At 37.2% G+C, this 21,027-nt stretch overlaps 1 protein-coding gene across 1 annotated transcript; it reads right to left on the minus strand.

The window, feature by feature from the left end:
* Window positions 1–1,073: 1,073 nt before the first annotated feature.
* Window positions 1,074–20,017, minus strand: LOC144976726 (uncharacterized). Its single transcript, XM_078921092.1, has 7 exons — window positions 19,907–20,017; window positions 14,603–14,912; window positions 14,035–14,181; window positions 13,324–13,468; window positions 7,350–7,461; window positions 4,922–5,077; window positions 1,074–3,890 (listed from the first exon to the last, which is right to left on the minus strand). The coding sequence occupies exons 2-7, from the start codon at window positions 14,832–14,834 to the stop codon at window positions 2,460–2,462; spliced, it is 2,223 nt and encodes a 740-aa protein (XP_078777218.1). The 5' UTR covers window positions 14,835–14,912; window positions 19,907–20,017; the 3' UTR covers window positions 1,074–2,459.
* Window positions 20,018–21,027: the final 1,010 nt, after the last annotated feature.

Genomic DNA, 21,027 nt, shown 5'->3' on the forward strand with positions numbered 1-21,027 from the left:
CACTATCTCTGGAATGAGGCAGAGGGGGCACTCACTGCTAATGAGTTTGCGACATGTTTTTATGATTTTTCTCGAATCAAAATAAAGATCATTTTGATACAGTGACCGTGATCTCCAATGGCTGCACTTATCACAACTGTAACCGTGTATTAGCCACTGCTCTGAGATTGTTTTGCATCAAATATGAAAAGATTCTGGTCCTAAAAATCTTGGAGTGGGGTCACACACAGATGGAGGTGGATAGCACACATGCGACAGTTGGAAGACAACTGAAGAATGCTGACGTCTATTCACCTCTTGATTACGTGCAATTGATGAGGTCAGCAAGAAGGAAGGCACGTCATTAAGTGAAGTACTTGAAATTCCAATTCTTCCAAAACTTTGAAAAATTTGGCACAAGAGAGATCTTGTTCTTATTTCTATTTTCGCCAGGCATGGTCAAAGCTCATGGAAATTAAGGACCAGTTTTCATCTTGCCATGTGACTCTACAAGATGTAGAAAGACACTGTCCACATGACCTGGACTAACATCTCAAGCTTCAGCTCCAGGATAGTTTTTGTCAAGCTTTCGCTTTGACCAATAAAAAGCTTGAGAAATATTCGCCGACTGAAGGCCAAACAGGGATGGATTTATTGAACTTTCTTCAATCCTTGCAATTTAGTGTTTATTGCTGATTCTAACATTGATTCTTTGACCATTCCTGGTATTCATGGAATATCTCGTGCAGAAGTACTTCGATATGAAGAGTCTCTTGGTCCAGGAGCAGTGCTGGCATCTGGTGTCATTCCACTTGATCTGACTGTTTTTTGGAACAGCGTTAGATCAGATGTTCCCCATCTTGCTACGCTGGCAAAGAGATACATATACACTTGCCTTAATTCTGCTGATGCTGAGACGTCCTTCTCCATTTTCAGACAGAAGAAGGCGGCTCAGCGAAGAAAACTTACAGGCTTTGGTGTTCCTGTATTATAACAGTTTTATTTCTATGAATATCTTGTGTAATTAAATTTTGATACCTCTCTTTGCAGGTTTTGGTACTCTTGTTTTGATATAAGATTGATGTTTTTAATCATTTTTCTTTCTGATATGCATCTGAGTGACTTTTTGTGTGTATCTTTAGATCAATGTAGTATTCCGGGCCTCTGGGAACGAAAGTTATCAGATTAGTTAACTAAATTTGCAAAAATTGGCAATTTTTACGGCAAAATGTGGCAAATTTTTCTATTTTCTGTGGCAAAACTTGGGATTTCAAATGGCAATTTTCCACACACAGTGCATTGAACAAAGTGCTGTGGATGAAGTGAAGGCATTTGCTTTGTTTATAGTGAATGTGATTCCTCTGTTTGAAAATGCTAATTAATGCATTCCCCCGGGGAGATCGTCCACTTATACATAAAGTAAGGTCAGTTCTGAATTCTATTGTTAAAGATCTTTGCGTTTCATGACATCTTCCCTGAAGGATGTGGTGGATGTCAACACCATGTCAAAAGGAAACATTCTTCCACATTCAGCCATTGATGTTGGATACAAGTGTAAGTAGTTAGTTGAGAAAATGTCGTCTTCACAGAGAGAGAAATTTTACAGCTCAATTATTAATCATTTTCAAACTTCTGTGGAGTACTTGCAAGTTCGTTGCAATATGAAGGATGAGTTGTCTTTTTCATGCCTCAGTTGCAGACACTGATAATAAGTTGATATCCTCAGTAACTAACTTGGAGTACTTCACCGCTCGGTTTCCCTTTTTGCTTCCATCCGATGAAAATTTTGATTATCGACAGACTTTCAAGAGAGTTCAGACTATAAGAATGCCTAAAACGTGCATAAAAAGGCTAAAATATGAATTAAATGGCCAAAAATGCACTAAAAGGCCAAGAGTTCTTAGAAAAGGCCCAGGACATTTCTTAAAAGCCAAAATTGTGGAATCTGGCCTCGAAAAGTCCCACCTGGCAACCCTGCAGAAGACCCCACCCATGGCTGGGATTTGGCTCTGATTTAAATGAAGAAAAGAGTCCATCGGTGTTTATGTTCTTACAGATTATAAAGAAAATCCTAAGCTATGCTCAATCTTATTTACTTATTTACCGTGCCTAGACTATAAATAAATGTACCATAAATATTTCCACAAGTTTATGCCGCATTTTGAGATTTCACTGTGCTAAACGTGCTTTAAAATGTTATGTTTCTTTCCCTGGCAGTCTTTTTATAGACAGATTTCAACTTCATTCAGTACAAGTTGCAAGTTAGATGTCATTGCTATTTAGCACTAACATCTATTTATGACAATTGCTGAGTGGTGTAAATAAAATGTATGAAGAATTTTACTCCCCTGTGGGGAAAGTTTTGGAGTATTGTCACCCAATAGATCATTGATTGACCTTTGTTATGATACAATAAATTTTACCGTCTGATAGCCAATGTCATGACAAAAACTTTTTGAGAGAAAAAAACTGTTACTTTGTTATAAAAGGTTTCCACTGTAAGTGGGCATTTCTTGTCCTAAGTCTAACAGGTCACCTGGCGGTTGTGGAAAATTCTGTAGATTTGGTGGTGGAACATTTGGAAGCTGATTATGCGGTGATGAGTGTGGAATGGTTAGTAGGGATGGATGTTCTGATGGATGTTGTGAAATATTTGATACAGCTAAATAATCTGATGGTGTTGGGGGGAGTTGTGGAATGTCTGGTACAGGTAGATGTTGTACTAATGGTAGTGGTGGAGGTGGTGGTGGAGGAGGTGGTTGCGGAACTTCGGAATGTTTTTTAGGGTTGTGTTTCCCAGCCAAGTGTAATCTGAGGCTGTTTTTCCGATTGTACTCCTGGCCACAAATTTCACACCGGTATTTGACACCTCTGTGAATGCCCTCAATGTGACTGACTAAACCTGTTTGGGACACAAATGTCTTCCCACATTCTGAACACTGATAGTTTTTCTGTTTCTTATGATACATTGTGTGACGGCGAAGATCATTTTCGTAGCTGAACTTCTTACCACATATTTCACATTCATAGACTTTCTTTCCTAAATGATCAATTCGGGCGTGGATCTGTTGATCCATCATGCTTGGGAAAACTTTGCCACAGATCTTGCATATAGTTTCCCTTCTGAAGACCTTGTACTGCCCCCCTCTGTTGCTGTTTGACATGACCAAGGCTGTGCTGTTGGAAGGACTTTGGACAAGGAAGGGGTGCTGGATTTTTTTAATGACCACTTTCCTTTCCACGACACTCCCTGGTCTTGACCTATTTCTTCTGCTTTGGGTCGGTTGGGATTGGTTGGGGATTGATGGAGGGACGGGTGGCTCTGAATCTTTCTTGAGTTCTTCTTGTTTAGTTGTTATATTTTGCTTGGAAGCATCAGAATTCTGATCAGACTCATCAGCTGTAGCTAACATGTCCATAGACTCCGAAATAAAGTCTGGAATATTAGAATCTTGAACTTCAGCATCAAAAGGTTTTGATGACAGTATTTCTGTTGAGTATGATGCATTGTCTGTTGATCTTGTAGAGAACTTGCCAACATTCTGCTCTTTTCTTTCATGGACATTTCGTTTATAAACCTTTGGCACTCTTTGGTTCACTCCTGTCACTGGTATAATGCTGACAGGCTTTGTGCTGGCCCCTGGAATTTCAATGACCTCGTGATCCATCCTTTTCGAACATGATGTGTCTTTTGAGTTGAAATCAGATGCCAATGTCATATCACTGTCTTGGCTTTGCAACCTTTGCTTATCATGACTGTCATCACTAGCTTTCACTTTGATAACAGCTTCCTGATTCTGACCTTCTTTTCCATACTCCAGCACCGGATAAACCTGCTCTTTGTTTTTAGGGGTCAAATCAGGCAGCTGTGTGAAAATATTGACATCTGTTTGAACTCCTATAGCTTGAACCTAAAGAAAAAAATACATAAACAAATACTTTTCAGTTATAATGCCCTCAAATTGTCTGCACCACACAGATCTTGGATTACAACCTACACAAAAACTATGAGGTCTATTCTATAAATAACTTTCTTTTGGTTATATCTTAAACCACAAAACAGCATAATCAAATGTAGACCAAAACACTTTTATGGTGTTAGCTACTCAAAATAGTCCACATCATCATCCATCGTTCCTACCAATGCTTGCTAGCTGTCAAATACAGCCCTGAATGCGCCTTTTTCCAGCTCTTTCAAAATGCCATTTGTTGCTAATATAATTTCTTCTTCTGATTTCAAATGTTCATGAAAATTTTCTTTCATATTAGAAAAAAGGAGATAACTGGTGATAGATCAAGAGAGTGTCAAGGGCGATACAATATCTCCCATCCGTATGAGAGCAAAAGTTTTATCACCATTCTGGCTGTGTGCACTGGGGCATTGTTGTAAAAAGAAAAGTCATGACTTTGTCAAGGAGTTCAGGGCACTTTTTCCTGCAAGGAGTCAGCTTGTCTTAAACCACCATTTTGTAATAGTTTGCATTAAAAAGAATGGATGTATCTCCATATGCCGTGACTGGTCTCCTAGATCTCGATTCATCCTCAACACTGGTTGTCACCGCTTGATATTCTTTTACACACACTCTTACCCTCGTATTTGTCAGAGCAGGATCTCTTATCGCATAGATCAGATCACGGTGAATATATAAAGGGGTTTTCCCCAAAGAGAAGCAAAAACTTTATGATTAATCTGGTGTCACATCTGGAAAATGATTCTCTCAAATTTGTGGCATCAATTTTTACTGGAAACGTGTTGTCAAAGAGGGTAAACAAACAGCTATAATTAAAATTCTTTCTATATAGTGCCTTGAAAATTTCACAGGATTTTTCTAAAAAGTTGTTCTTTACATATGCATATTTCCAAACTTATGAGTTTAGATTTATAGATTTGACAGAAAGAAAAAAAAAGAATGTTAATTAGGGATCAGGCCTCGTAACTCACCGTCTTTTTCTTCTCCTGGCATTGGCAAGCTACATCCTGATAAGTAATTACAGGATTATTTCTTTGATGCTTCTTCCTCAGACCACCTTTCTTCTTTTCGCCCAGGTCCTCCATGTCAGAAATATTATCTTCCTCATCCTCACACATTTTTTGTACCTTATGAAAAAAAAATATGTCAAAATCATTATTGAACAAATTTCCCTGTATCCATCCCCAAGGGGAAATTCGTCTTTAGAATCTATTCCAATGGTAGACAAGAATAACCCAATCTCAGTAAGTGCAGCACCACAAAGTGAGCTAAGATTAGAATTTTGTGTGTAGTCAGCCTATCACATGGTCGTGTTTTTGTTCTTCAGGTTGTCATTGTGAATCTTAGAATTTTTACACAGTTGATATTCGTACGTTTGATTGATCTTGACTTAAAATCAGGACTGAATTGAGCGCTGAGACCAACTGAAAAAATAATTTTGATTTCAGATGGACATAATATGTGCATCTCAAAAGGGAAACAGTTGTAAATTTCATAGCAAGAGGTATGGATATATGTTACTGATATGCTTAAATACATTAAATCTATGCATAAGGATACATAAGGTATAGCCGCCCGACAAAGACCCGATGGAACAGAAGCAATAGATCCCACTGAGAACTCATCATGCAAAAACACAATTAAGTAAAGAAAACATTACTCTACCCTGCATGGAGGAAAGTAGCACCCTATAATTTTATAATGCCAAGGATAATGTAAATGTTGCTGCTCGAAGCTCGAAGAAATAAATAACAATATGAAATTGAATGTAAGCCTGTTTTGTTGATGAAGGGGAAACCCGAAACATCCATTTATCTGTTTTCGTAATTAAATTGAAGCTTACATTCAATTTCACATTGTTATTTAATGCCAAGGATGGACGTTACATTAAAAGGGGCCACCAAGTAGGTACAGAATCTGAACCCATCAAAGCTAACCAGTACTGAAGTTATGAAAAAGTGGAAAACAGGTTTAGCTTAGCCCCATATTTGTGCCTAATCTTTCAACAATCCCTTGACACAGGCCACGCATTAAAGAAATAGAAACATGCAAAACAATACAGCCATCTACAAAAAAGGGAAAAAAAAAGAGACAATGTTTCAAACTATAGACCTGTGTCGCTGACATCTGTCACATGCAAAATCCTCGAACATATCATCCTTCATTCATTATAACAGTTCATGTTTGCTGGGCCACCCAGCTTTCCTTGTTTGGCACATGCCTTTTGATATATCTAAGTTGTCTTCATTGCTTTTTTGTCTTTAACCTTTTGATTGTAATACAATTAGAGTTATTGAAAACCAGGGTGATATATAAGCACCATACAGAATGACCCGCATTCACATCTGTCGTGACAGAAACTTAGCAGATATACAAGCATAAAATAATAAAAACAATAATAATAATAATAATAATAATAATAATAATAATAATAATAATAATAATAATAATAATTATTATTATTATTATTATTATTATTATTATTATTATTATATTATATTATTATATTATTATTATTATTATTATTATTATTATTATTATTATTATATTATTATTATTATTATTATTATTATTATCATTATTATTATTATTATTAACTGTGTTGTCACTCTCAGAAAAAAAATTGTAAAATTGCCTAACAAGCGTCATGTCTTGTTTTGTTTTTATGTTTTTAAGGGTTTTACGGCGCTTGCAACACATTAAGGTCATATAAGCGCCAGTAAAAAGGAAGAAAATGGGATAGTAAAAAGTTCTAGAATTACAATTAAAGCACAAAAGAAAAGGTAAGACAAAGGGGAATTGGTTCAAACAGGGAACAGATGTAGATTCCAAGAGCACACCATCAAAGTACTTAGTTTGAGATCACCTAAAAGTCTCATCCAGACACAAGCACAGGTCCCAACTAAGAGGAACACACTCAAATGTTTATAAATCATATAATATAATATGTAAACTAAACATAATACAATTCATAACAGAGAGATGATTTACAAGGAAAAAAATATCATCTCCCAAAACTATAACTATACATTCGACTGTTTCCCTCTCAACCAAGGACTCCGACCAAGGTCAGGACAAAACCAAGCAATCTCATTCCAAGACAAAGGCAGAAAGCAATTGGAAAACAGATAAGAGGGGATAGAAGACACAGCAAGTACCTCCCTGCCCGCTATGGGAGGTAGGAACCCCACCCAGAAGCGTCATGTCTCATCCTACATGTTAAGTGTAGCTGTTGGCTGGGGACCCTTTGTAAAGCACTTTGAGCCCGTCAGTGGATATTACCCTATATCAAAAAAAATATTTTTTAAATCTCAAGATGAACGTCAAGAATGTCTAAATTGAAAAGGGCCTCAAGTGATTTTAATCAAAGTAAACTTTTTTTTTCAAAAAGAGACTCACATCTTCCTCTGCTTTGATGGTCATCACAAGACAGTACAACTTATCCCATTCTTCTTTAGCTTCTGGGTGCTTTCTGATTTTGATTCTCCGAGCAAGGAGGTCAAGATCAATACTGGAAAGTCAAATCATGAGAGAGAAAAGATTCAAAATTCAATTCAGTTATAATCATCACAGGGAGTCCTGATAACTCAGTTGATAGAGCACTCGATTCGCATGCAAAGGGACTGAGATCGATCCCAGGTGAAGTCAAGATGGTTAGGTTTTTTTTGGAACTCTCTGTCCACCCAGCAGTGATTGGGTAGCTGGGTCTTGTTAGATCAGGTGGGAATTGCATGAGACTAACATCCTATCCAAAGGGTGGCAAGCAATTGCTATTTTCATGCTATAGAAACGGGATAAAATCTGGCTCCCTGGGTATACTTCTGTGATGTTTTTATTTTAATTTTCTATGAAAATTTACCCTGTTTATGTTTATTTTCCCTGAAAAATGGTTATTTTCACTAGAGTCTAGCATAGACATGATATGTCAGGCTAACAGGAGGAAGGATGACCTGAATCTTCTTTGACAATCTTTGACAAAGTTTAGTTACACTTCCCGCTACCTATTGTCGAACTTGACCTACATATCACCATCACCTTCCTCCCAATGGTTTTGTTTGTTTTGTTTTGTTTTTGTTTTTTTTGTTTTTTTTTAAGGGTTTTCTTGCAACACATTTAGGTCACTTCAGTGCCAGTAAAAAGGAAGAAAATGAGATAGTAAAAACTTCTAGAATTAGAATTGAAGCACCAAAGAAAAATTAAGACAAAAGGGAATTAGTTTAAGAGGGGAACAGATGTAGAGTCCAAGAACACACTATCAGTGTACTTGGTTTGAGATTAAGTAAATGTTTCACCCTGAAACAACTACAGGTCCCCACTAAGAGGAACACACTCAAATGTTTACAAATCATTATATATATGTAAAAGAAAAAATAATATGATGATTGACAGGGGAAAAAAATATAATCTCCACCAATGGTTTTGCAAGCATGATCTTTTTAAAACTGAAGCATTTCATATGAATTGTGATGATCTATAGAGGTAGTAGACACTAGGACAGTGATTTGAGCTTCTAGAGGCTGTCAGCCATCTTGGGCCATTGGTCAGTTTTTATCTAACATGCAATCAAGCATGTTTAAAGCTTGCAGAAGAACAGGGAACACCTAAAAGGTTTTAAAAGATAATACAAATCATTCTGATATCAGGATCATTTGATTGCTTTGCCCAGATTCTGATGATTGTCAGAGTCTGGAATTCTGTCTTATAGGATTATGTGCTGGAGCTGAATAAGCTGATTTTTACAACAGGCCTCGAGGCGGTAAACGTAAACAACGTCACATTCCAGCTGCGATTTTTAGCTCAAGTGATCCGATTTTTTACAATAATATTAATAAGTACAGGCCTCGGGGAGGCAAACGGAAACAACATAACATCTCAATGGTAACAACTCGTCGTCCACCCCGCCCCCACACAAACCCCCGTCCACCACCAACACTTGTAACTGTACCAACCACAAACAGTTTCACAAACGACAACAATAACATTGTTATTGGTCTTCTGAATGCACAGTCCTGCCGTAACAAAACCGAAGAATTCAACGATTTATTAACGGAGAAGAACTTCGATATTCTATTTATAGTAGAGACATGGCTCTCACAGTCTGGAGACGACCCAGTTGAAAAAGCTATGACACCCCCTGGGTACCAATTTAGATCGTATCCAAGGAAAGATCAGCGAGGGGGTGGCATTGGCGTATTTTATAAAACAAAATTATGTAAACATGTGGAAATCATCGAAATGCGCTGCAAAACAATGGAGGCCATTGATCTTAGATTATCCCTCCAGAATACAAGATACAACTTCAACTGCATCTACCGACCGCCAGAAAACAAGAAAAACAAAATAAAATTACCTGATGTTAGGAAGGAAATCAACGAGATGCTAACTTTGCAACACACGCGTCCTGGCCATTCAATTATACTCGGCGACTTTAATTTTCACTTCGACAACGTCACAGACACCGCCAAATTGCACGAGTCATTATCAGAGAACAACATGTGCCAGATCGTAACAACGCCAACCCACTCTGCTGGTCATATTTTAGATTGGGTAATTGTAGAAAATTCAGAGTTCCAAAAAACCAACGTCACCGTCGATTATCTCCCCTTTTCGGACCACTCCCTCATTTCTTTCAATCTTGACGTTTCAAAACCATGCCAAGAAACCACCACCACATCAACCAGAAACATTAAAGGCATTAATTTGGACAATTTCAGAGGCGATTTAGAAACAAAACTTACTAAAAATTCAATTATTTCTCCAGACCAGTGGAATAGTTGTCTCATTGAAACGCTTGACAAACATGCGCCATTCCAAACAAGGACCGTCACCAACCGCAAGTATGCTCCGTGGTATACGTCGGACGTTAAAGAAGCTAAAACGAAGTGTCGGAGAGCAGAAAGACGGCTGAAAACATCAGGCCTCATGATTCATCGTGAAATATTCAAGAGCGCATTTCGTGCCTGGAAGACAACAATAAAAAAGGCAAAGACCACGTATTTTCTTTCAAAATTTGAAACTTCTAAATCTTGTAAACAATTATTTAACATCTGCAATGATCTACTTGGACGTGAAAGATGCACTTCATTACCATCTACAACCAATCAAAGAGACTTGCCAGACACATTTGTCAACTTTTTAAAAGACAAAATCCATAACATTCGTTCAGAACTAGATCGGCATGAACCATTTATAGATACAAATACATTCTGTGGTACCCCTTTAGACAAGTTCCAACCAGTTTCACCTAGTTTCATAAACGAGTTGATAAAAAAAGCCCCCATTAAATCCTGCGACCTTGATCCCCTACCAGCACAGCTTTTGGCCAGCTCCATCGATACATTATTACCATCCATTACATCAATCATAAATACATCCATACTGACTGGCGAAGTTCCATCGTGCTTTAAAAGTGCCCTCGTCAAACCACTTCTGAAGAAACCATCACTAGACCACAATATATTAAACAATTATCGTCCTGTATCAAATTTACCTTTTTTGTCAAAACTTTTGGAGAAGGTAGTTCTTACACAATTAACATCTCATCTTAAGAACAACAGTTTGGAACAACCCTTTCAGTCAGCCTACAAACATCAACACAGTACTGAAACGGCGCTTCTTAAAATCTTTAATGACTTGTTATGTAATGCTGATGCTAACAATATCAATGTATTATGCCTTTTAGATCTTTCAGCTGCCTTTGACACCATTGACCATGACATTTTGTTAAGAAGACTAGAAAATACGTTCGGCATAAAAGGAATTGCCCTTAAATGGTTTACATCATATTTACAGGATCGATGGCAGACTGTCGTGGTGAATGGTGTTCAGTCAGAACAAGTTTTACTAAATTTTGGAGTGCCACAAGGCTCTGTTCTTGGCCCTGTCCTTTTTACTGTATATATGCAGCCCCTTTCTAGTGTGATATCCAGATTCAATCTGAGTTATCATTTTTATGCAGATGATACGCAAATATATGATTCAGCACCCCTTAGTAATTTACAGTTCTTAATACAACGAATTACGAGCTGTTTTAATGAGATTAAATCTTGGATGTACCACAATAAGTTAAAATTAAATGATAGTAAAACTGAGATTTTAATGTGTGGAAGACCGAGTATCCTTAAACAGGCAAATAAATCACTAATTACTCTCGGAAATAGCACAATAGAATTTTCAAATAAAGCAAAAAACCTTGGCGTCATCATTGATAAAGATCTTTCCATGACAAGCCACGTGAATAACACCATACAATCTATGTACATAGAAATGAAAAAAATAAGCAAAATTCGTAATTTAATACCGAAGCATATAACAGAACTTTTAATTAATTCCTTGGTTTTATCTAAATTGGACTATTGTAACTCCCTTTGGGCGAATTTAACTAAAGACAAAATTAGCAAACTTCAGGTTGCTCAAAATAACGCAGCCAGGCTCATTGTACGCAATAACAAAAAATACCCGTCAGCAACTCTTCTTCTCCGTGAGTTACATTGGCTTCCTGTTGAAAAAAGAGTTGCCTATAAGATTTGTACTGTTGTCTACAAATCCCTGAGCACGAACAGTCCCTCCTATATTAAAGACCTTCTAAACATATATGTCCCCAATAGAAACTTGAGGTCAAGCAATGACCAATCAATCCTTGTCAAACCTAAGCCATTGCGTAAAATAGGTGAACAGTCTTTTCAATTTTCGGCCCCCCATTTTTGGAACTCTCTCCCGTCACACGTGAGATGCTCGGATTCGTTGACAACGTTCAAATCTCGCTTAAAGTTTTATCTTTTTACGTCTTAATGTTGCAATATTATTTTCATATTTTGTTGTTGTTAAATTGAATTCGTATCACGTTTCCTTCACACTTGTCTCACTGTAATATGTTTTGTTTTATATCACTGTAAAGCGCTTAGAGCCTGTGACAACGGGGTAAAGCGCTATATAAATGCCATTTATTATTATTATTATTATTATTAACAAGAACATCTATGGAAGCATCTATGGAAGCATCTAGTGGAATTAAAGCTGGTTGTTCTGTCATTAGTTTATGTTTTAATCTGGCAATTCCCTGATCCTCTACTAATTTATTTGGAGCAGCAGCTTCAACCTTTACAAAAAATTAGCCCTGATGGGGCAGATTATCCAAGAGGTAATTATACACAGTCTTCTTGTACGAGATGACAGTTGACAAAAGTGATTTCCTTTTGTTTTGAGAAGTTATTTTCTTTCAAGAATTTCTCAAGACTTTCAGTCTCATTATCCATTAAGATATCATTTTCATCCTTGGTATTGTAATCGAGTTTAAAATCAACATCAAAAACTCCTTTGAAGGGAAGGTGCATGCACTTGGCTTGACAAATCCAAAAAAAAAGATTCCCATCATCACTTTTCCCATGGATTCATGGAGATTATGTATTTTGGGGAAATCAGATTGATTGAAGACTAAAAAAGGGGACAAATAATTCACAATCATACTGGAAGACACAGGCCCTGGCAGTCTCAAAGCAAAGCATTGAATGGATGGATTTAGCCTTGACTATGAAAACATTAAAAACATCGGCAGAAAAGTATTTGGCACATCTTATCAGCGGGTACAATTTCTATATTTTTGTCATACTCATTTTAAACATTTTTATTCATGACTTTTTACAGTCCACAGCTCCCAGCACCATAGTATCACTTTCATTCCAGGACTAGAGTTTTACCATCTTTGTCACTTATCCAGTCACTGACCATACTTAACATCTATTGATTTTGTTATCAAACGAAACATTGAACTGCTGAGCAATGAAGACATGATGAGGCAAATCGAGCTTCAGATGACACCTGAGTTGCATCACCGTCACTGCTCTCTTGATAATCATCAGATAAACAGAACAGAAAATATGATTTTAAAGAAATTGAGTCCCAAACTGAGATTGAAAAATAAATTTGTTCGTTATTCTAGGATATATTGTAGTCCTTCAGAGCCAAAAGACTCATGAAGCCAGAGTTTATCACTGTTTCTATAGTATGAAATGGATAATAGCAACTGCTGGCTATCCTTTGGATAGGATGCTATTCTTCCTGGCAGATCTAACAGACCCAACTACCAAACACTGCTAGGTGGACAAGGGGCCAGAAAAAAAGTCGTGACTGCACCCAGATTTAATTCCAATCCCACTACGTGTGAGGCAAGTACTCTATCAACTGAGCTATTGGGACCCCATTCTATGCTATATATACTGATTACAAAATCTAGTATTTGAATACTCTTGATATTTCTGAGAGAACAATCTCCAACCGTGTATACGTAATACGTTTTGAGCATTACTTGTTTTAAATTAACAAAATCTTGGTCCCATTTGATTACCAATAAATGTCTGTTGTGTTAAATCCTTACTTAGCCAGAATCTGCAGACATTCTATCTTCCCGATCAGTTTGTCTTTCTGGGAACTCAGAGTTTTCAACTTAGTGGCACAACGTTGTAGTTTGGCTTGCTGCTTGGATAATTCCACTCTCACTGTCACCCAATCCATGTCATCGTCTGCATGGCGGTCATGAAAAAAAAAAAAAATGAAATGAATGGCGTATTTAAGGGTTTATACACCATTTGCAAAACATTTAGGTCATATCAGTGCCAGTAATAGGAAGAAAACGGTGTAGTAGAAAAATTGAAACACCCAAGAAAAAGCAAGATAAAAGGGGAATTTGAATTGGGAACAGATATAGATTTTAAGAGCATACCATCTATGTATTTAGTTTGAGATCACCTAAATGTCTCGTTCTGACACCAATGCTAAGACGAACGAACTCAAATGTTTACCAAGAAATGTTCAGAATAAAACGTATCACTATCAGTACATAACAGAGAGATGATTTACAAGGAAATAATTATATATTTGACTGTTTCTCTCTCAGTCAAGGACTCTGGTAGGGGCCAGGACAAAACCAATTAATCCCATCCCATCAATGACAGGAAACAACTCAGAAAGCAGATACAGGGGGATAGAAGACACAGCAAATGACCTCCTGTCAACCATCAGAGGTGAAAAGACCCTACTCAAGAAAACATAGCCCATGAGAAATAAATGAAAATTGATTTAGACATACAAATTGTTTTCTTCTTTTTTGGTGCCGGGGTGCAATCCATTTCCAATTCCTCTGTCTCCTGTTTTTCCTTGGTATCGCGTCCATGACCAAGATAGAGGCTGGGAGCCCAATCAATGTTTTTGTCTTCAAACAGACCGGATGGTTTTCCTAACACAAAGAAAGGGTGAAATTAATGAATTAATTGCATATTCATAAAAGGTATTTTTATATGTTCACCTTAATTCGATCTATCTTGGTCACTTTGCATGTGAAGCTATGAGGACCCCTTTATGTTCACCCTACTGTATAATAAACCACATTTTCCGCGTCATTCACATCAACTGATCAACAAAGCTATACAAAAATATAGGATATAAATTTACAAAAAGTAAGAAGTAAAAAAGGAATTACCTCAAATACAACTTATAAATTTGATGTTTAGTTATTTGATTAATATTGATGTATATAAACTACAAAATGCTTTTTCACTTTATTTCAGCAACATCAGCAAATTGCTAGATCTACAATTATTTTATGGTAGACTAAAATGTACGAAAAAAAATAATTTTAATTTTAAAAAATGTCATACCTGACACAAAATGTCGAGAACAGACCAATAGAGAGGACCGGCTCTCACACAGCTGACTGGCTGTAAGATCTTTGCGATTGATTCTAGCTAGCCACTTGATTCTCCGTCTCTCACTCATCTTTCTTGCCATCTCATCTGAGTGCCTGATTACGGCTGGTAATTTGAATAATGAACCTCCTTTCTTGTTCTTTTTCTTCTGGCTGCATCCCAGCACAGCACACCACCGTACCATTTTGTAAGTTTGTTAAGATGAGTGTTAAAAAAGCTGTGTTGCCAGAAAAAGCATGCAAACCTTTGAGTTTTTATCAATCTGTTGACAGGTATAGAAAAAAAGAGATTCATCAATGCAATGTTTGTTTTTAAGTCAAATCAGCGGCAGTAAAAATGAGGAAAATGGGGCAAAAGCTTTAAAAATCTAGACTGAAAATCAAAGCATCCAAGAAAAAGTAAGTCAAAGGAGAATAGTTCAAATAGTGAATAAATGTAGATTCCAAGAGCATAAGTATATTTAGTGTATTTAGTTTAAGATCACCTAAAAGTCTCATCAAACACAAATGATCGCACTAAAAGAAACACGCTCAAATGTTTATAAACCATTAAATTATATTCAAAACAAAAAAAATGTAACAACAATACATAGAACAACAGAGAGATGATTCACAAGGGAAAAGCCAAGGACTCCAGCAAGGGCCAGGACAAAGCCAAGAAATAGAAATCCCGTTCCATGACATAGACAGATAGAAAATCAGAAAACAGACAAGGGGGAAAAAAGATACAGCAAGTGACCTCTTGCCCACCATGGGAGGTCAAAGGAATCCACCCAGTATCAAAGCAATATAAAGTTGTGTCCTATATGATTGAAAGACAATATCAAACATCGTAAATGACAAAAGACAATGATATCATCAGTAATAGTGCGGCTGTGTGGTCTTGTGGTATGACACTCGCTTTCGGATCGCAAAGGTCTTGGGTTTCGAGCCCTGCTCTGTGAGCGGGCATAGTTGAGTCCTTGGAAAAGTCTCTTTACTCACATTCCCTCACTGTACTCACGAGTAAAATGAGTCGCACCTACCCATTAATAGCATTGGCTGTCCGAAACAATGGTAATATCGCCTAACACTTACAGGCATCACGTTTCTTTCTACATGTAAGTGTTGCTGTAGGCCTTTTCTTATTGACAGTGTGACAGACACTACTGAACTGTCGTCTAAGGATAATAAAAACAAAGTGACTATTTCTCCAATGCTCTGAAAAATAAACTTGTTCTCTATTTTTCCAAACGGTTTCCATTCTCAAGATTTTTTTTTGGCTATTTGCGAGAGTGTCTGTGTGTATGGTGTATATGTATGCATTTTTGTGGGGTTACTTTTGCCAGTGCTTGGGCGCTCTGTCTTTTATTCCCAACTTTATGTCCTGAGTTTATGCTATCTATGTCTTTTAATACTTTTAACCTCTGTTCCCGTCTTGAGGCTTTGTTATTTGGTTTACTTCCATTATCTCTTTGATAGAGCAGCGAGAAGTGCAAAAGTGAACGCGCCATGGAGTATTCGAGATAGAACAATCTGTCTTTGTCAACAATGTTTAAAAAATGCTATAGACCTCTAGCTTGATGATTCATGAGAATTCCATGTCCAGTCTAGTCTGAGCATTTGAATTTGACAGACATTTTTTCAGTTTATTTTGACTCTTTTCATGATGAATTCGTATTAAATTTATCTGCCAAGGGACTGTCAATAGCGACTGATGATTATTGGCACAGGGGCAGCTGCTAATGTTCTACTCTTTGTGAAATTCGATATTAATAATATCGATATTTTAAAAATATCAGTTGTTTTGATTTTAGATATGTTTATTATTATTTGTATCCATATTCTAAAGGCAAAGTTCAGCCGATGCTGTTTTGCAAGAGTTTTACTTCAGTTTATTAAAATCAATCGTGATTTGAATTGTTACAGGCCTTGTGGTTGGTGGAATTATTCATTTGATTCAATCTTTCTGCTTATATTATGAATTTATTAATACTAGTGATTTTCTGATTCAATAGTTTGTGCCAAGCACATGGGGCAGTGACCACGTTTGTTAAGAAGTTTATAGTGTTGTGATATGTGTAAAGGTGATTTAGTTTAAGTATTATTTCTTCTGGTTTTTCTATGGTTAATTATATATTGTTTTCTTTCCCATTCTAGTGGGCCTGTTGATTTGGGGCCAAAGCCAAAGAAACTATTTAATGAATGAACACTAACCCTGTTGATTTTGGGTCGTCTTATTAATTTGTGGCCAAAGCCAGAACATTTTAATCTAAAGCCTTATCCTTGGCCGATGCCAGCGATATCATATCCATCTGTGCATATTGATGATATCCGGCCAAAGCCGTGGACATTACCGTATTATTGTTATAAGGCCGACGCCTTAGATTCCAAGAACACTCTTTGAGTTTGGACATTACAAGTTGTGACATTAGAGAGAAAGGACGACAGACTGCCTCATCTAGACTAGGGGAAGAAGCCCTGACGTACCTGTGACGGACAGATCATATTTTTGTTCTATGTGTTCTGTATAGGTAAGGGGCCCCACCTTCTTGTGAAATCTGTTTGTGACTTGTGTGTATACTTATTCATTGTTCCACGTTCATCGTTACTGTCTCGTGAATTGAGTGATCGTCATTACATGTGCGAATGAGAGAGAGTGTGTGAGAGAGTAACTTGCATCAATAAATATGAGATATGAAAATTTACTCATCATTCTTTGATTGTTAGTCTGTTGGGCTGGTCAATTTGTTGGACGTTAGCAACCCTTTAAGGCCATTGACTGGGACAGAGGTTCTGCAGACCACTGACTCACTCTTTGGCATTGTCACTTTGTGACAGGGGGGAATAAAATTATATTGTCAGTTCAAATGAAGCAATAGCAATAAACCCAAGGCCCCAAAATGGTTCAGCACAATTTTTTAAAGTATTAAAAGCCAGAACTTTCCTTCTAATTAAAATAGAGAATCCATTTCAATTTATTTGAACTTTTTCAATCTACCATTTTTTTTATATACAGTTAAATTGCCAAAGGTAAAAATAAACTCATTATGTCATTACGCAACATGTTTATATCTTTTCATTTAAATACTCTCAAACCCTTTTTTTATTCTCTATGTATTAAATCAAAGAGGGGAAATATTTGCAATTGTTTCAGTGAGATATTGGAGATAAATCCAAAGTGATATAGCAAATTGTTTCTTACGTCTTTTAATTTTTAACATTTGCATCATATTATGTAATAATGTGTTAATATTGAAATGTTTATCTTCCTCTTTATTAATGAAAATGAATTGTTCTCGATAAGACGAACATTTGGTATACAATATATGATAAGAACTCCATATTGACTGTTTTAACCATTTTTTATTGGCAGTGTCTACGTACACGGTAGCCTTGCACCTAGCCCCAGAATCTACGTACACGGTAGCCTTGCACCTAACCCCAGAATCTATGTACACGGTAGCCTTGCACCTAGCCCCAGAATCTACGTACACGGTAGCCTTGCACCTAGCCCCAGAATCTACGTACAGGGTTACCGGGCTGGCTGCCATATGCGTGACTAAATTGGCCAAAGAGAGAATCTATACTTTGGCATTAGACACCTATTACCCGATGTCTTGGTTTTTAATCCTAGCCTAGTGAGAGAGAAAAAACAAAACAATCATACATGTATCTGCAAACAGCAGAACGTTTTCATTTCACAATGAGATAGGAAGGGGAAGGGATAACACTATGACAAGAGAGAGAGAAAGAGAGAGAGAGAGAGAGAGAGAGAGAGAGAGAGAGAGAGAGAGAGAGAGAGAGAGAGAGATGGATGGGGGGATGGGGGGATAGTAAGGGGGTAATGGGAAAAGATGAAAGAAACAATGGGCTGCCTGATGACATAGTCAAAGGATTGTTACAGCGGTGTTCATGGAGCGTACTTCGTGAAATTTTAACCTTTTACAGTGACACTGATTTTTTTCTCCAGATTGCTTATGCAGATTAAATCGTTTCCACCAAGAGAGCAGAAGTAAGAGTATATTTCAACTCGGGCTTCAATTAAACTATAAATGGCAAGGCTTGTCTTTTAATGATAACATTAAGACTAAGATCTGGAGTTTGGGGAGTGTAAGATGGAATCTCACCATTACTGGTTAAAATGTTTTGATTTTTTAAAAAAATAACACACACACACACACACACACACGAGCTCGCACAGTCACGACAGCGAGGACCAGCTATTGTTTTTGTTGCAACGGTAAACCAGTTTACGTGTACGTAGATCCTGAGGCTAGATGCCCCATACACCCTAGAAAGAGGAGCTATGACACACACACACACACACACACAGAGTCTCGCATCCGCTACGAACTAATTTTGCGCACCAATCTTTACTGCATTTATGCACCAAATTGCATACCTATCAAGGGACACGTTTTTCCATATCTTTTTCTCAATAAACTTTTTAAAAAACCTTTGGGTTTTTTTTTTTTGCGACGGCACCTTGAAAACAGACGTAAGCCTCCACGATTTCGCGAGGAATGAATCATGAAAAAATTTACGATATAATTTCAAACACTACTTTTGAAATTCATCAAGGATTGTCTAGTACCGAATGTTTTTTGATAGAAAACAAATGCATCTTCAAATCTAAACTGCTTTTAACGGTAAGCGTTAAGTTTTTTTTATTTTTCTGTCCAAACGAATGATTGGTAAGGATAAAGAAGCTAAGTATTGGTAACCCCGGCGCAGCTCTCTACATAAATGGATACTGTAAATCATTATCCTTGACTACAATACAAGTCACTCAAGACGATACTTCTTTTCAAAACTCGTGCTGACTTCCTGACCCCTTACCTTACCGGTGCCCACTTCCACTTCCACTTACCTTGTACTTAGATTCTGGGGCTAGGTGCCCGGTTACCTTGTACGTAGATTCTGGGGCTAGGTGCAAGGCTACCTTGTACGTAGACACTCTGTTATTTTATTAACATCACGCGATTTCGGTCATAACTTTGAAATTGCTGCAATGATTGGGGTAAAAATCGGTATAAAATTTCACTTTGAACTACATTTCTAATCAAGATAGAAACAAAATTCAAACTGTTTTGTAATTTGTGTTGCCAGTCTTGAGTAGGCTAAATAAAGCAGCCGTCAGTCCGTTGTCAAAATTATTTCACCGCAATCGCCAAAAGTGCAATTTTCTTATTTCATTGCTTAAACAACAGTCAATGTTATTAATCACTAGAACATCCAACGAGTGAAGGGAATAAAGAATTGATTTATAATTTACCTCTGAAGAAGCGTCTGTTTACCAACATTTTGGTATTTTCATCTGCTGGGATTTGTGAAGTTTGTTCAACTTGCTTTGCTGCAGTTGTGTCCCTTGGTTATAATCGAACTCGTTCCAACTGTAACATCAGTAGCCTAGATAGAAATTGATACGTACCTTGAAAGGGGGCGGGGGTTAAAACTATTGGCAATGTGCTAGGGAGTGAGTGATACTGACAACGTGCTGGGGAATGAGTGAAACTGACAATATACTGGCAGGCACGCACCATCTATAGCAGCATAGTAAGCACTATTTACCTAAAGCCTTCACGTTTCTTGCCTAGGCAAGCTTACAATCTTCAATGGCTTGTATTTGCCCCCACAGGCCCATTACTGCAAATGTTCGGTTACATACAGTCCAATCAAAACAGGGAACAGTCACAGATTACTTTGACGAGCTAGTGCATTCAAAGCTGTTGATGATCGACTAGTATGTTGTGTTTGCTGTAGTATTCTATGATAGACTTCAAAATACATTCATTAGTCTAAACAAAAGAAAACAAATAAAGACGAATCCGATAATATAATAGTTTCTGAAGAGAAGCAAGTCTTATTGTGCTTTCGTGGTTTCTGTCGTGACGTTTGACCTGACGAAACTGAACGTCCTTGTTGGGGACCAAGTTCTCCCATATGAACCGTATCCGAAGCACTGGGGGTGAGGGGTACTCTGGACTGCCGCCTTACCTACCTCAAAAGTATTACCCGAAAGATAGAGAAACGCAATAACCTTCTGAGGAACCTGGCGGGAACGAATTACTGGACTTCTGCTCTGGGACTATGCTATTTCACCTATATGTAATTAAACAATTCCATTACTGAAAAACAAATTCAGACTATACAACACTAACGTGTTACAAAAATATGTCCATTAACTCCCTTTGGAATTGTGTAACGAACAACCTCCTTTTAATACAAGAAGAAAATGTACCAAAAAAAAAAACTAACAATTACTGTCATGGTCTAAATGAGTTCTTACGAGCTAACTCGACTACAAGTATTAAAAAAAGATGTGAAGAATAAGCCCCCATAATTTACTAGTTACTTTAAAAAATAAAGAACAAATGACGATTTGTTTAAGATGAT

This window comes from Berghia stephanieae, chromosome 7 (genome assembly GCF_034508935.2).
Source record: "Berghia stephanieae isolate SIO BIC M18660-M18661 chromosome 7, UCSD_Bste_1.3, whole genome shotgun sequence".
Taxonomy (NCBI): domain Eukaryota; kingdom Metazoa; phylum Mollusca; class Gastropoda; order Nudibranchia; family Aeolidiidae; genus Berghia; species Berghia stephanieae.